Source organism: Pituophis catenifer, unplaced genomic scaffold (assembly GCF_029215685.1).
Source record: "Pituophis catenifer annectens isolate HBS135680 unplaced genomic scaffold, rPitCat1.0.hap2 SCAF_3, whole genome shotgun sequence".
NCBI lineage: Eukaryota > Metazoa > Chordata > Lepidosauria > Squamata > Colubridae > Pituophis > Pituophis catenifer.
Genome location: NW_027256883.1, coordinates 208,721,759 through 208,738,647, shown reverse-complemented (window position 1 = coordinate 208,738,647; position 16,889 = coordinate 208,721,759). Strand labels below are relative to the sequence as shown.

The following is a 16,889-nucleotide window of genomic DNA, read 5'->3' as shown; positions in this document are numbered from 1 at the left end:
AAATGACATTTATCAGGGCATTTATTTATTTCCATTTTTATGGTAATGCATCTTACTTGTGTACTTCTGGACAGCTTACAGGTCCATAAATTGCACTAACCAGTCTATTAAATAAGCCACAACTAAGTTCCCACCATATGTTAAGCCACAGAAGGCAGCTTCCAAATCATAATGAACACGCAAAATCAAAACAACAAATGTTGTTTAATAGAAGCCCATATGATATCCTACTGGCTTAAAAAAAAAAAATCTGAACAAGAGAAGTTGTTGATAACTCATTTCAATAATGTTCCTTTTTCCACCCAGCCTCCAGATGGTTTCACCATTTCGTTGATAAATTAATCAGATTTTTAAACAAGAAAGAAAAAAACTAATTGAAAGTAATAATTAAGATGAGAGAAACAGTGCAGAGAGGAAAGAAAGAAAGAAAGGATTATAAAAAAAATGACTTCGAAATTTCTTTTACAAATTGACCTCTTACTCTTAAAAGTTACAACATAACTTTCATTGTGGGGTCCTTGGTACTCTCTGTGCTTGGCGGTTTTCTTGCAGATGTTTTATTACCAAACTAGGTAACATCATCAGTGCTAGAAGGAAGTGGAATTTGCTGATCAGGCTATCTACTTCAGTAATGAAACATCTGGAAGAAAATCACCAGGTTCAGAGAGCACCAAGGACCCCACAGTTCCATGCTGAGCTACAAATATTCTCTACTATCAGTAACTTTTATTTCTTTCTATTACAGATCTTCTATTATCTTCTATTACAGAAGTTTTCAAACTTGGCAGCTTTAAGATTTGTGGAGTTCAACTCCCAGAATTCTCCACCAGCTATGCATTCTGGGAGTTGAAGTCCACAAGTCTTACAGCTGCCATGTTTGAAGACCTCTTGTTCTATTATCTATCTTTCATTTTGAATAACACCTGAAATAAATACACCAAAGCTCACTGAAATCAGTAGGATATCTAATGTACTGTACATGATCAAATTGCATCTAACATCCAGCTTGTTACATCATCTATGCATTTCTGGAACTCTGAAGTCCTCGGAGCTCTCTGAACTTGGTTGTTTTCATGTGCTTGTTTCATTACCCAACTAGGTAACACCATTAGCGCTAGAAGGAAGTGGAATTTGCTCTCTGTTTATATGCCATAGCTTGCTCTGTCAGTGCTTGTGGGGATGTTGTTTTCTTCCTGGTAGGTCTTTGATTAAGTATTGATTGTTTGCCTGAGTTGGTAAACAATTAGGGCTATTCTTTACTGCTTGATTGTTTGTCTGGTATTAATCCCCATGTTAATCTCTCCTTGTCTGGGTGTTGACTGCTGACCAGGAAGGTGTTCCAGTCTTTTTGTTTCCTTTTAACCTTTTCATTGTCTCTTTTGAATAGTGTGTACATGTCATTTATTTCTATGTGCCTGTTGATGGCTTATTTGTCTGAGTGCCAGGCTTCCAGGAATTCTTTAGGGGTTTTTTTTGGATTTAACTTGGTCTAAGATGGCGGTGGCTCAATGGCTAAGATGCTGAGCTTGCTGATCGAAAAGTCGGCAGTTCAGTGGTTTGAATCCCTAGTGCTGCATAACAGGGTGAGCTCCTGTTACTTGTCCCAGCTTCTGCCAACCTAGCAGTTCGAAAGCACATAAAAAATGCACGTAGAAAAATAGGGACTACCTTTGGTGGGAAGGTAACAGTGTTCCGTGCGTCTTTGGCGTTTAGTTATTCCGTCCACATGATCACGGAGACGTCTTCGGACAGCGCTGGCTCTTCGGCTTTGAAATGGAGATGAGTACCGCCCCCTAGAGTCAGGAACGACTAGCATATACGTGCGAGGGGAATCTTTACCTTTTACTTTAAGATGCTCACAGTTTCCCAGCAATGGACTGCCAAGGACTTTCCATCATGCCTTCTACCTGCTAATTGGTGTCCATGGATGCACTCTGCTAGTCTTCTGCTTATCTGTCCTACATAGTGACTGTTACAGTCCTTACACTGTTTCTTGTGGAGGACTCCTATTTCTCTTCTTGGGCTACTGGGTCTTTTACTTAAAATGTTTTGGAGGACTTTAGATGGTTTGTCTGCTACGGTGATGCCAGGTGGTTGTTAATACAGGCAGTCCTTGACTTACAACGGTTTATTTAGTGACCATTCAAAGTTACAATGGCACTGAAAAAAGTGACTTGTTCACATGACTGTTGCAGGCACCCCCATGGTCATATGATCAAAATTCAGACGCTTGACAACTGGTTCATATTTATGACGGTTGCAGGATCACGTGATTCTCTTTTGCCACCTTCTGATAAGCAAAGTCAATGGGGAAGCTAGATTCACTTAACAACCGTGTTACTAACATAACGACTGCAGTGATTCACTTAACAACTGTGGCAAGAAAAGTCATAAAATGGGGGGAAACTGACTTAACCACTGTCTCATTTAGCAACAGAAATTTGGAGTTCAATTGTGGATGTAAATCAAGGACTGCCTGTAGTCTGTTAGTTGTTTCTGAGCAAGCTACAGCATATATAGAGAGTGAATCCCACTCCCTTCAAGCGCTAAGATATTACCTAGCTGGGTCATGAAATGTCTAAATGAAAACAACCAAACTCAGAGAGCAACAAGGACTCCACAATTCAACCCTCAGCTATGGAGATTTTCTTCTATTTCTGGAACTGTTCTCTTCCACATTGAACCACGAATATTTGCTCTATATGTTTGAAAATAAAACAGATTTTATTTTCCTGGGCTCCAAGATCACCGCAGATGTGGACTGCAGCCAAGAAATTAAAAGATGCTTGCTCCTGGGGAGGAAAGCTATGGAAAACCTAGACAGCATATTAAAAAGCAGAGACATCACCCTGCCAACAAAAGTGCATATAGTCAAGGCAATGGTTTTCCCAGTTGCAATGGATGGCTGTGAAAGTTGGACCATAAGGAAGGTTGAGCGCCACAGAATGGAGGCCTTTGAACTCTGGTGCTGGAGAAGACTCCTGCGAGTCCCTTGGATTGCAAGGCGATCCAACCGGTCAGTCCTAGAGGAGATCAACCCTGACTGCTCTTTAGAAGGCCAGATCCTGAAGATGAAACTCAAATACTTTGGCCACCTAATGAGAAGGAAGAACTTACTGGAGAAGAGCCTAATGCTGGGAACGATTGAGGGCAAAAGAAGAATGGGACGGCAGAGAATGAGGTGGCTGGATGGAGTCACTAAAGCAGTAGGCATGAGCTTCAATGGTCTCCAGGAAGGCCTGGAGGAATGTTGTCCATGGGGTTGCGATGGGTTGGACACGATTTTGCAACTAACAACAACACCAATAACATATGTTTAGAGTTCACCTACAACCCATCAGAATTTTCACTTTCTGTCCAAGTTCCCTAAATGAGTGTTTAGGATTTCTTTACTGCCACACAATAAGAGATTTCTTGTTCTTCTCTTTCAATTCTGGGTGAAATACAACCCCCATCCCCACAAACCAACACATACACAAACACACATCCTGCATAGTGATCTATTTTTCAGGGCAGAAGCCTCTTTATGATTGAGAACTGACTCTGTGTAGGCAGACGTGCCATTTTTGTGTGGCATGGAAACCACAGAAGTTGGAGGGCAGTCAAGGCAGACATCATTTCTACTGACATCAGTTGTATTGGATGTGCAGTTTTGCCACATGCAAAACACTTCAGACCAGCTGCTTGGAATTGGCCATTCTGGGCTTGCCAATATCTCACAGCTGCTGCAGGAATCTGCCAGGGTGTCGTGCAACGATAAGCACTCAGTGCCAAGTTCAGTGGATCAATTAGATTTAATGCTGCAGCTGTCCACAGTTGTTTCCTACCCTATAGTCCAATGTTTCTCATCCTTGGCAACTTTAAGATGTGTGGACTTCAACTCCCAGAATTCACGAGCCAGCTATGCCGACTGGGAAATTATGGAAGTTGAAGTCCATCCATCTAAAAGTTGCCAAAATTGAAAAACGCTGCTATACATACTATGATAAATGTATGGCATTCTTTTTTAAAACTTCAAAAATTATCTCCTTTTTGTGCTATTTTGCACGCGAATTAGCCCAGCAGCTATGAATCGGTGTCTCCTTATTCAGAATACAGGTAGTCCTTGATTTAAAGCAGTTCATTTAGTGACTGTTGGAAGTTACAACGGCACTGAAAAAAGTAACTTATGATCAGTGGTGGGTTTCAAATTTTTTTACTACCAGTTCTGTGGGTGTGGCTTGGTGGACGTGGCATGGCACAGCTTGGTGGGCATGGCAGGGAAAGGATACTGTAAAATCTCCATTCCCTCCCCACTCCAGGGGAAGGATACTGCAAAATCCCCATTTCCTCCCAATCAGCTGGGACTTGGGAGGCAGAGAATAGATGGGGGCGGGGCCAGTCAGAATTTTTACTACCGGTTCTCCGAACTACTCAGAATTTCCGCTACCGGTTCTCCAGAACTGGTCAAAACCTGCTGAAACCCACCTCTGCTTATGACCATTTTTCATACTTACGGCCATTGCAGCATCCCCATGGTCATGTGATCAAAATTCAGTTGTCTGGCAACTGACTCATATTTATTCTTTTTTTAAAGTTTTTTAATTTTTTTACAAACATATCAATGTGTGAACAGTGTGGCACCTGGGTGTCAAAGATTAATAGCATTAGTCATAGTTATTACTTTCAATCCAATTTATATATTTCTAATAGTAATACATATTTATATAAAGTTGCAATCTATCCTTATTCAATTATTCCATGTTTTCTCTTATTATTACTCTCATTTTATTATATAAAAGTGTATATACACTACACTTTAGTGTGTATACACTATACACTAATATTCCCCTTTTCTCTTATTTCTATCTCTTATTCTAACTTTTAACCATTTCTTAACCTTTGTTAAGAAACATTTTCTTTCTATTCTACCTAGCCTCTAATCATGTCACCTACCTACAAAAAAAAAAAAAAAGAGGAAATAAAGAGGAAAAGGAAGGCAAATCAAAACAACACCAAAAATTATCTATCCATCATCTCTTGCCCACTTCAACAGTTTAGATGCTATGCTTTTTTTCTTTTTGACCTGTCTTCCATATTCCTCTCTAAGAACTTTATCGCTTTCTACATCTGCTTCTTGGCAGTTCAATCTGAGTATTTTCCCCACCTCTACCCTCCTCCTCCACTGCCTAGTTTCTGGGATTTCTGCCCATGCCCCAACTGACTCATATTTATGATAGTTGCCATGTCCAGGGGTCATGTGATCACCTTTTGCAATCTGTTGACAAGCAAAGTCAATCAGGGAGCTAGATTCACTTAACAACCCTGTTACTAACTTAATAACTGCAGTGATTTACTTAACAACTGTGGCAAAAAAGGTCATAAAATGGGCCAAAATGCACTTAGCCAATGTCCCGCTTAATAACAAAAATTTGGGGCTCAATTGTGATTGTACGTCAAGGACTACCTGTATTGAATTCTTTTCAGCTTTAGAAATTATCCACTTTATGTGCATTTTTGCATGTGAATTAGCCCAGCAACTACCCTGTTTCTCCGAAAAGAAGACCGAATCAGAAAATAAGGCCTAGCATGATTTCTCAGGATGCTCGTAATATAAGCCCTACCCCCAAAATAAGCCCCAGTTAAGATTGTCAGCCAGATGGATGTATTTAGTGCTATATATTTCCCCAAAATAAGACCTAACCTGAAAATAAGCCCTAATGTGTCTTTTGTAGCAAAAAAAATAATATAAGACCCGGTCTTATTTTTGGGGAAATACGGTACATATCTGTGTCTTCTTATTCAGGCTATTGGGGTGCTTTTCCTCTCTTTGAGGATATGGCAACTCAGAGAGGAGACATGACCTGTATCTACTTTTTGTTCAACAGAGCACAGGTGGTGCAATTCCTTTTGCACGAATAAGGCTGATGTTTTCCCATAAGGCATCACAACTACCTATTTTTCTTCCTGCAAAGTATGACCGAATGCTTCATTTACCGGAGGGCCTGGGGGCCCCGGATGTCCTGGGACACCAGATGTGCAGGTGCAGGAAGGAAGCAAACTGGGACAAACTTCTTCATCCCTCTGAAATAAGAAGAAAAAAAAAAGAACAAAGTGACTCTCACTACACAAAGACAAATGTTTCAATGTGGAATATGAACAGTTTGGTCCTCTCCTTTGCTTCTGTTTACCTCTATCTATCTTCAGCTGTTAAGTTAAGTGGCCTATCTTGGTTCTATAGGAAGTTAGCACCCACCCCTCTCCTAGGAAAATGAGATATTTTAGGAAATATTAAAAGGGCAGAATATTTCCCCTAAAAGGGAGACAGAAACTCCCCCCCCCATCTTTGTCAATGGGCCATGAAGGCCCTATTCTACATAACAAAGATCTACCTCCTTCAGGCAGAGCCATAGTAGGAATTGCCCAAAGCCCTTTCATTACATCATCACCCAGCAAGAGTCAACCAAACTTGGGACTCAAAAACACAGCCTACAGAGTTGCCCCTGCATGGACTACATGGGAGTCTGACAACCAATCAGAATACAAGCTCAAATTCAAAAACCCAGAGAGGGCATAAAAACCCAGGCACTCTCAGCATCTCTTCCCTTTCCCCACCCCCACCCCCAGGACCTCAAACCATGTGGTCCTGTCCACCATTAAAACCATCTTCCCAAGCAGTCGCCATGTTTTCAGTGTCTTTCTTCCTCACTTGGAACTGAATCAGGGGTGGGTTCTAAAATTTTTTACTACTGGTTCTGTGGGCGTGGCTTATTTTGTGGGCATGGTTTGATGGTCATGTGACAATTCTTTAGGCTTTAGCAGAGGTACTGGTCTACCAGGCTTTTAACTGCTTGCAGAGCTGTACCGGTCTACCCATTTGCTTTTGGAGGCACCAGTCTACTCATTTGTTTTTGGAGACACTGGTCTACCCATTTGTTTTTGGAGGCACCGGTCTACCCATTCATTTTTCGAGTGCACTGATCTACCACCACACTGCCTTTTAACACTGATCAGCTGTAGGGCGGCCCTTTGAAGCACCGTGGCAAGAGTTTAAACAGTTTTTTTCCTTTCAGCTGATCAGCTGGGACTTGGGAGGCAGCGAAAAATTGGGGGCGGGGCCAAATAAAAGGTAAGAATAATGTGGAGGGGGAGGGGAGGAGGGGGATGCAGGAGGGCCCAGCTCCCGAACAAAGAGAACCAGTTCGGTGATGTCATATCGTCACTGCTACCAGCTCGGCTGAACCGGGCCGAACCGGGAGGAACCCACCACTGAACTGAACCCAGATGGGCATTTCTTCCAACAGTTCTTTAAAGGGACACTGTGGAACCTCAGCTCTCAAAAGGCCATTTGAAAATCTAGTAGCAATTGTACTTTTTAAGAACTTCACCTAGTGAACCAAATGAATTTACATCTTCCTCTCCATTCTTACCAAAGCTGGTATCTCACAACATCGGTCCTCTTCCGGCCACGAAGTGCTGCACACAATTTGCAGTGACTGCAACTGAAGCTAGAAAGGAGAGAGAAAAAGAAGATAGATATTAAAAAGATGGTTCTGTGTCTCCTGCATGGATGGGGCAAAAGGGTGTCACGTGACTGCATTCTGTTTTTCTAATGGTATGTGGGAATGGCCTTGGGAGATGGAGGGAAGAGATGGTGCCTAGAGATGAGATGAGATAGGATAGGATAGGACAGGACAGGATGGGATGGAGTGATGAGATGAGATAAGATAAGATAAGATAAGATAAGATGAAATGGATGGGATGGGATGGGATGACATGGGATGAGATGGGATAAGATGACATGGGATGGGATAAAATGACATGGGATGGATGGGATAGGATGGGATGGGATGGGATAAGATGACATGGGATGGGATGGGATAGGATGGGATGGGATGGCATAAGATGACATGGGATGAGATGGGATGGGATAGGATGGGATGGGATAAGATGAGATGGGATGAGATGGGACAGGATAGGATGGGATGGGATAAGATGATATGGGATGACATGGGATGGCATGGGATGGGATGGGATAAGATGACATGGGATAGGATGGGATGGGATAAGATGGGATGGGATGGGATAAGATGACATGGGATGACATGGGATGGGACAGGATGGGATGGAATGGGATAAGATGACATGGGATGACATGGGATGACATGGGATGGGATGGGATAAAATGACATGGGATGGGATAGGATGGGATGGGATAAGATGACATGAGATGGGATGGGAATGGAATGGAATGGAATGGGATGGGATGGGATGGGATGGGATGGGATGGGATAGGATGGGATGGGATGGGATGGGATGGGATGGGATAAGATGACATGACATGACATGACATGACATGACATGACATGGGATGGGATGGGATGGGATGGGATGGGATAAGATGACATGGGATGAGATGGGATGGGATGGGATAAGATGACATGGGATGACATGGGATGGGATGGGATGGGATGGAATGGAATGGGATAGGATGGGATGGGATGGGATGGGATGGGATGGGATAAGATGACATGGGATGACATGGGATGGGATGGGATGGGATGGGATGGGATGGGATGGGATGGGATAAGATGACATGACATGACATGACATGGGATGGGATGGGATGGGATGGGATAAGATGACATGGGATGAGATGGGATGGGACAGGATGGGATGGGATGGGATAAGATGACATGGGATGGGATAGGATGGGATGGGATAAGATGACATGGGATGAGATGGGATGGGATGGGATAAGATGACATGGGATGACATGGGATGGGATGGGATGGAATGGAATGGGATAGGATGGGATGGGATGGGATGGGATGGGATGGGATGGGATGGGATGGGATAAGATGACATGGGATGACATGGGATGGGATGGGATGGGATGGGATGGGATAAGATGACATGACATGACATGACATGACATGACATGACATGGGATGGGATGGGATGGGATGGGATAAGATGACATGGGATGAGATGGGATGGGACAGGATAGGATGGGATGGGATAAGATGACATGGGATGAGATGGGATGGGACAGGATGGGATGGGATGGGATAAGATGACATGGGATGGGATGGGATGGGATGGGATTCAATTGCATTGCCCTAAGAATCAAATCCTTGAATGATTCAACTGTATCCAAATAAATTTGAGAGTTTGATTCATGTATACACAAATATGTCTTTCTCTTAACCGATGTTTCACTTCAACATCAGAAACTGAAGATCTACTGAACTGGAGTTATTGAATAAAAATAAGCAGATAAGTTTGACGTGAATACCTTTCAACCTGATGCTATTTAGAAGCCTTTCCTACCAGATCTTATAATCCCTTTAAGTAGGAGCATTCATAGAGCATAGTGTCAGGGTCCCAAAGGATGCCCTAATTAATTCATGAGCCTCGAGCCAAGTTTCAAAAGAAATCCAGTTATTTATTAGGAGCAACATGTCAGAGCGTACCCAAGTGAAGTCAGCTCTGCCCCACGTAATTTATAGCCTAACTATGACCCTGTTTCTCCCCTCCTCCCAGGGTAACGGAGATCACGGCCGAGGCTCTACGCGCCATCCTATTTAGGCATGGTTTTGAGGCTGGGTGCATGCTCAGAAGGTGCGTGTGTCTGCGAAGCGAGCGTGCATGCGTGCGTGTGCAGGGCAAACCGGCGGTAAAAAAATGTGAGACCCACCACTGGTGCCATAGGGAATATCACTATGCGCACAATTCTAATCTTTGTAGATATAGACACATCACAGTATTTGAATATTGTTTCTACAGCCTTCATGGCTGCTCCACCAGTGCTGATCTGCAACATGCACTTAGTTTTCGGCTCACAACCATTCGTTTAATGACTGTTTGAAGTTAGAACAGCACTGGAAAAAAGTGACTTATGACTATTTTTCACATTTACGATGGTTGCAACGTCCCCATGGTCATGTGATCAAAATTTGGATGCTTGGCAACTGGTTCACATTTAAGAAGTGTCCTGGGATCATGTGATCCCCTTTGGGAACTTCTGACAAGCAAAGTCAATGGGGAAGCCAGATTCACTTAACAACCGTGTGACTAACTGAACAATGCAGTGATTCACTTAATAACTGTGGCAGGAAATGTCATAAAATGGAGCAAAACTCACTTGCATAGCAATGGTATTTGAGGATGAACTGTCCTAAGTTAAGCATTCTCTGTATCCCGTTTCCTCCAAAATAAGATATCCCCTGATAATAAGCTCAATCGGGCTTTTGAGTGCATGGCAATAAGACCAAGCGCTTATTTCAGGGTTCGAAAAAATATAAGACAGGGTCTTATTTTCAGGGAAACACGGTATGTAAATATGGGTGATATATATTTACATTTCAGATTATAGTTTGAGTCATGTTATATTTAAGGCTTGTATTTGTTTTGTCAAACCACCCAGGAATACAGAAATACAGAAAAGGAATTCATTGCCATCCCAAGAATATTTCAAATATTACTGTGTCGGTTCTCTGAAACATCATTTGAACTTTATAATTATGAATAAAAGAAGCACAGACTCTTAAAGGTGAGATTCGGTGCAGACCTCTGAGAATAGCAAGGAATCCCTAAACTTTTGATGTGCATCAATCAGCTGTTTCATGCATTATACATACCTCCCATAACAAAAGCCTTTGTGGTGTGGGAGGAATATGTGACAAGTCTTCTTCTTTTGTAACACAGTAAGTCAACCAACAACATCAATAAAAAAATCAGACTTCAAAATCTGATTTCGTTTGCTCCCCTACATGCTATCATTCTTGAGTCTTAGTAGCTGGCAAATTAGTTGAGAAAAATGAAGGCAATTTCTGACAATGCTGGCCAAGTGGTTAAGACACCAGGCTAGAAACCAGGAGATGGTGAGTTCTAGTCGCTCCTTAGGCATGAAAGCCAACTGGGTGACTTGGGGCCAATCACCAGGAGATGGTGAGTTCTAGTCCCTCCTTAGGCATGAAAGCCAATTGTGTGACCTTGGGCCAATCACCAGGAGATGGTGAGTTCTAATCCTGCCTTACGTATGGAAGCTGGCTGTGTTATTTTGGGCCTGTCCCTGTCTCTCAGCCCAATCCACTACACAGGGTTGTTGTTGTGGGGAAAATAGGAGGAGGGAGGAATATTAGGTATGTTCACATCCTTGAGTTATTTATATAAAATAATAATAAAGTTAGAATTACACTCTGAATTAGATAGGGACTGTGGGCTGGTCTATTCACACACCCAGTTAAATAAATTAAGTTCATACTAAAAGTAAGGTTCTACATTTAGGGAAGAAAAACAAAATGCACAGGTACAGCATATGTGGTACCTCGCTCAATAGTAGTAACTGTGAGAGGGATCTTGGAGTCCTAGTGGACAGCCATTTAGATATGAGCCAGCCTTGTGCTGCAGCTGCCAAAAAAGCCAACACAGTTCTAGGCTGCATAAACAGAGGAATAGAATCAAGATCACGAGAAGTGTTAATACCACTTTATAACGCCTTGGTAAGGCCACCCTTTTAGAATACTGCATCCAGTTTTGGTCGCCACAATGTAAAAAAGATGTGGAGACTCTAGAAAGAGTGCAGAGAAGAGCAACGAAGATGATGAGGGGACTGGAGGCTAAAACATATGAAGAACGGTTGCAGGAACTGGGTATGTCTAGTTTAATGAAGAGAAGGACTAGGGGAGACATGATAAGTGTTCCAATATCTCAGGGGTTGCCACAAAGAAGAGGGAGTCAAGCTATTCTCCAAAGCACCTGAGGGCAGGACAAGAAGCAATGGGTGGAAACTAATCAAGAAGAGAAGCAACTTAGAACTAAGGAAGAATTTCCTGACAGTGAGAACAATTAATCAGTGGAACAACTTGCCTCCAGAAGTTGTGAATGCTCCAACACTGGAAGTTTTTAAGAAGACGTTGGATAAACATTTGTCTGAAGTGGCTTAGGGTTTCCTGCCTGGGCAGGGGGTTGGACTAGAAGACCTCCAAGGTCCCTTCCAACTCCTCTATTCTATTCTATTCTATTCTATTCTATTCTATTCTATTCTATTCTATTCTATTCTATTCTATTCTATTCTATTCTATTTTAAATGTCTATTCACTGGAATCCAGGTATCCAACATGGCATTTTAACATCTTTTCTATAACTCTTTTGTGTTTCTCTAAGAAAAGGTTTAGCTAGCACACTTGAAAAGCACAGTCCCAGCCTCATATAGAATATGTATCTCCAATCATGTCTTGAGGCTCAGGGCCTTTCTGAAAATTAATACAGTAGATAGCTGCAGCTCAGAACTCTGTTTGTAAATCTGTCACTAAACATTGCGCATCTTGGTGCTTTGATTGGGCAAATTTGACAGATTGAACCAGCCTGTCAGATTGAATCGACAAATGGATTTGATGCATCAAATTGGATTAAGTAACATGAGCAGATCCGGAGACTGTTCTTCTACCCAAATCCAACTGGATTTCACATCGATTCAACTTCTTCAGTCGAGTCGATGCTTCCCAATTGAAATGTTTTAGATATTCAAATCAATTAGGCCTCATTTTCTAAATGAATCAAATCAAATCTGATTTAAACAAGTCTAGCGGCCTTTCTTTAAAAAAAAATCTCTTTTGCTGAGATGGCCAAATGGTTTTCTTTGATTAGAGAAAATGATGATCTATAGTTCTGATGACTAGACAGGACAGATTACAGAAGGAAGAGAGGCATGATGTAACTTTAGAGAAAGATGGAAATTTATAAGTGTATTTATAATTGCTGTAAAGAAGATTAAAACTTATTTCTTTGTGTCTTGTTTTCTTTTAAAAAAATTCTTGCACCTTCAGCTTTCTCTTTAGAAAGCATTTTTTATTCTTTATATTAGTGTGATTTAGTTTTCATCTTCTTTTTAAATACTTTTAATATTTTTTTTTTAAAAAAAGATCTTTCAGTGGGTTTGCTGAGGTAATATTGAGGAGCATCAGAGCCAAATGAGGTCCATGCAAACTAGCAAAGCACCATGGTTTTCTTTTTTTGTCAAATATGTTTTGTGACTGACCACATCTACCCATGGCAGCCCATAAAAATACTGATACTATGTATATTGTTATATGTCTTATAATATAAAATTTCAAATCTGCCTGCCAACCCCAAATTTCTGGATTTCTGCATGGACCAATTGTACAGCATCATTATTGCTGCTGTTGCTTCTTCTCCTCCTCCTTCTCCTTCTTCTTCTTTTCTTCTTCTTCTTCTCCTCCTCCTCCTCCTTCCTTTCCCTCCCCCTCCCCCTCCTCCTCTTCTTCTTCTCCTCCTCCTTCTTCCTTTCCCTCCCCCTCCCCCTCCCCCTCTTCTTCTTCTTCTTCTTCTTCTTCTTCTTCTTCTTCTCCTTCTTCTCCTTCTTCTTCTTCTTCCCCTTCCTTTCCCCCCTCCTCCTCCTCTTCTTCTTCTCCTTCTTTTTCTCCTTTTTCTTCTTTGTCTTCTTCTTCCCCCTTCCATTCCTCCTCCTCCTCCTCCTCCTTCTCCTTCTTCTTCCCCCTCCTTCCTCCCCTCCTCCTCCGTTGACTTGGGTCACTTTTGTTTCCAACAGGGACAATCATCATCTTCCTAAATGCCTTGCAGAAGAATTCTGTCCCTTTCTATCCCTTCAAATGCCTGAAATTTGGATAAGTTTGTGTAATTGAACATGTTCCTGAGAAGCAGAGGGGGAGAGTTTGGGCAACTGAGAGCTTCCCCAGAGAGAGATTACATTAAGAGACTGCACAGTCCTGAGCTGGACAGGGAAGAGGCGGAAGAGGTTCAGAATATCACACCTTCGAATCTCTCAGTGGGTTAGAAGATTATAGCTTTAGTTTGGCAAGATTCTGTCCCTTAGGTGTAAATTAATAAAGGATTGAACCGGATTGGATCTTGCTGTCTCTTCTCTGGGCTTGTGCCTGACAGATGTTTGTCTACCTGTCACATTTATTTTTCTTTTTTTTTTTAATCCACTTTTTAAGAAGCGCTTGCCTTTTTTTTTTTCTCCCTTTCATGTAGAATCTCCTCAGGATGGTCCATTATCAAGACGATATTATCAGTGTCATCGTTTACTATGTAGGCACTAGACAGCTTGGTTTCATCTTGATGAAGAGCTCTATGCCACGGGAGCCGTGAAATGCTTTGTCAACGCACAGCAGAGACATGATTTGTCTCAACAAGATGTTGCATATCATTCTGCCTGTCTTGACAGCCCCTCGCAATTATAGATGTGCAAATCTTGCTGTTCTGAGAATGGAATAATCTTGCGTTCCTGGCGCTTTCTTTGACTTCCCGAGAAAAAAAAAGTTAGTTTTCCCAAAGTTCTTCCGTTATTATTTGGGAAGATGGGCTGGATCCAAGCCGGTGGCTACAATGTCCAAGCAATCCCCATGGAACAATAGTTTGTACAAAACCTTTGCTAGACCAATTCTTGAATACAGCTCATCTGCCTGTAACCACATAGATCACCATCCATTCTGCATTCTTGACACATTTGATTTGGCAATTCCAGGGAGAAATACAATTGCCGAATGGAGATTGATTATCGGTAAATTCCATTGTAAGTGGTGAAATGTAGGAGAAAGAGTGGCAAAACCTAGGGGTGGAGACAAAAGAGGGATAAACCTAGATGTTCTATTCCTCTTCCCCACACAGGCAAACACACAACCAGGCACACCTGCCAAGTTTTTATTAAGCAATCAGACTAGAAACCCTTGCAAGATAAGAGTTTTGGCAGTAAATTGTGTTATGCCTGCCAAGTCAGTTTTCACTCACAGTAAGCAAGAGAGAGTTTATCCTCAGTCCGGTCCAGTAGCAAAAATTAATCCACGAAGCAAGAGTTAGCCAATGTCCAATCCAAATATGTACAAGCCAGATTCCAGGTAACGCGATGTCACTTTCAGGTTTTTAACTTTGACCGTCACAAAGCCTGAAGAGCAATCACACCCACTTTTATTCCTTGTGGGGTGTGGATCAGTGACTCAGCTCAATCTCTGGCTCTCCCACGCCTCTTTCGTTGCAGTACACGCTTCTCCCTCTGACGCTGCCTGGGATCAAGCCAGGATTCATCATCCTCGCTCCCTATCTGTTGTTGTTCCGATATGCTTTCCTCCTGGCATCTTCCAGGCTGACCCTCTTGGCTTTCGGATGGAACCTGAGGCATTGCCAGAGAGGAGGGTCCTGGAGAGGGAGACCTTATCAGTTCCTCCCCATCACCTTCTGAGTCCTCTTCCTCTGTTAGGACAGGCTCGGGAGTCGGGGTCACAACACTAGAATCTCTATGTAGCTACACGCAAGCAAAGTCCAACCTCACTTGAATTCAGAATAACAGGGCTGGAAGGGAGTTCTAGCCCAACTCCCTGCTCAAGCAGGAGACCCTATACCATTCCAGACAAATGGTTGTCCAATTTCTTCTTAAAAACTTCCTGTGTTGGAGCATTCACAACTTCTGGAGGCAAGTTGTTCCACTGATTAATTCAGGGGTGAAATGCTCCCGGATCGGACGAGATCGCCCAATCCGATCTTGGCCGGTGGTTCGCCGATCCGGTAGCGACGGCAGAGCATAGCTCCGCCCACCCGGCCGGGTGTCATTACTTCCTGGTTGTAACCAGAAAGTAATGTGTTTTTTTACCTTCTGCGCATGTGCAGAAGATTTTGTACATGCTCAGAAGGTCCGTGCGCATGAGCGAAACGAGCGTGCGCACGTGGCGCATGAGCTTCTGAACCGGTAAGGAAGGTAAGTAGATTTCACCCCTAGATTAATTGTTCTAACTGTCAGGAAATTTCTTCTTAGCTCTAAGTCGCTTCTCTCCAGAGGGTTAGGCTAGACGACCTCTAAGGTCCCTTCCAACTCTATTATTCTGAACTCTTAAAGAAACAAGTGAGCGAGAAAGAAGCGAGCAGAAATGATGTTTCATTTTTCATGTCAGGGGGAATACTGAGAGCTTCACAGCTCAAAATGACATTTGCAAAAGATACATCTAGTTAGCTAAAGAAAAAGGACAGCCAATAATGAGACATTCTGACTATCCAAGAACTGTGGATGTTGAAAAAGGCAGACTGCAGGAAAAGCAGTGGGAGGCAAGGGAGATCTGCGCTGTTCATTGAAATTTCCCCCCCAATTTTTATAATGCACTGATTATGGGATCTGCACTGCCAAAGGAGTGTTGGGGGGGCGGGGAAGGATGTTCCCAAATATAGAGAGTAACAACAGAAATGATAGGCGGGGTGGGCTGCTGGGGGTTCGCAGGGGTTCGGGAGAACCTCTAGCTAAGATTCTGTGCAGTTCAGAGAAGTCCCAAATTCCACTCCTGGCTGGCCCCACCCACCCTGCCCCGCCTCTCCCAGGAGTCCCCATGTAGCCCATTTTGGATGCAGGTAAGTGCAGAGCATGTGCGGAGGCTCAGGGAGGGTGAAAAATGGGCCTACCGGAAGTTCAGGAAGGCCAAAAACGGGCTCCAGAGGGCCTCTGGAGCTTGGGGAGGCAGTTTTCGCCCTCCCAGAGGCTCGACAAAATTCAATGTCACTTCACGTCAAGGAGCATCTCGCCAGCCTCTATTCGCCCCTCCCCTTCTAGCCACTCCTCGGCTCCCCGCCCGGGCTCCATAGGGCCCCAACAGGAAGCAGTTGTTGGAGTTAAGCAGCCACCACAAGAAAGAGTTGGCAAAACAGCTCAGTTCAAATTGGATCTGACCGAGAAGGAGGCTCAGCAGAAGCATCTCACTGAGGACTAGGAGCATAGGCTTTCCAAGAAGAGGGAAGACCTGTAGGAGTGCAAGGCCAGGTACTGGCGCCTGGAGGCTCAGCGGGCTGAGATGGTCAGCCAGTTCCAGGCCATGATGCAGTCCCACTGGAACAAGGCTCTCTGGCTCTTCACCACCAGTGGCACTTCCCTCCAGCCTTCGCCC

General features: G+C 43.2%; 1 protein-coding gene across 1 annotated transcript in view; it reads right to left on the bottom strand.

Moving 5' to 3' along the window:
* The window catches only part of COL20A1 (collagen type XX alpha 1 chain), a 210,074-nt gene that overhangs the window by 51,416 nt on the left and 141,769 nt on the right, over nt 1-16,889 (bottom strand). Inside the window, exons 27-28 of the mRNA XM_070941127.1 lie at nt 7,410-7,487; nt 5,977-6,063 (exon numbers count right to left, since the gene is read on the bottom strand). Coding sequence (XP_070797228.1) covers nt 5,977-6,063; nt 7,410-7,487 — 165 coding nt within the window. The remainder of the gene's footprint in view (nt 1-5,976; nt 6,064-7,409; nt 7,488-16,889) is intronic.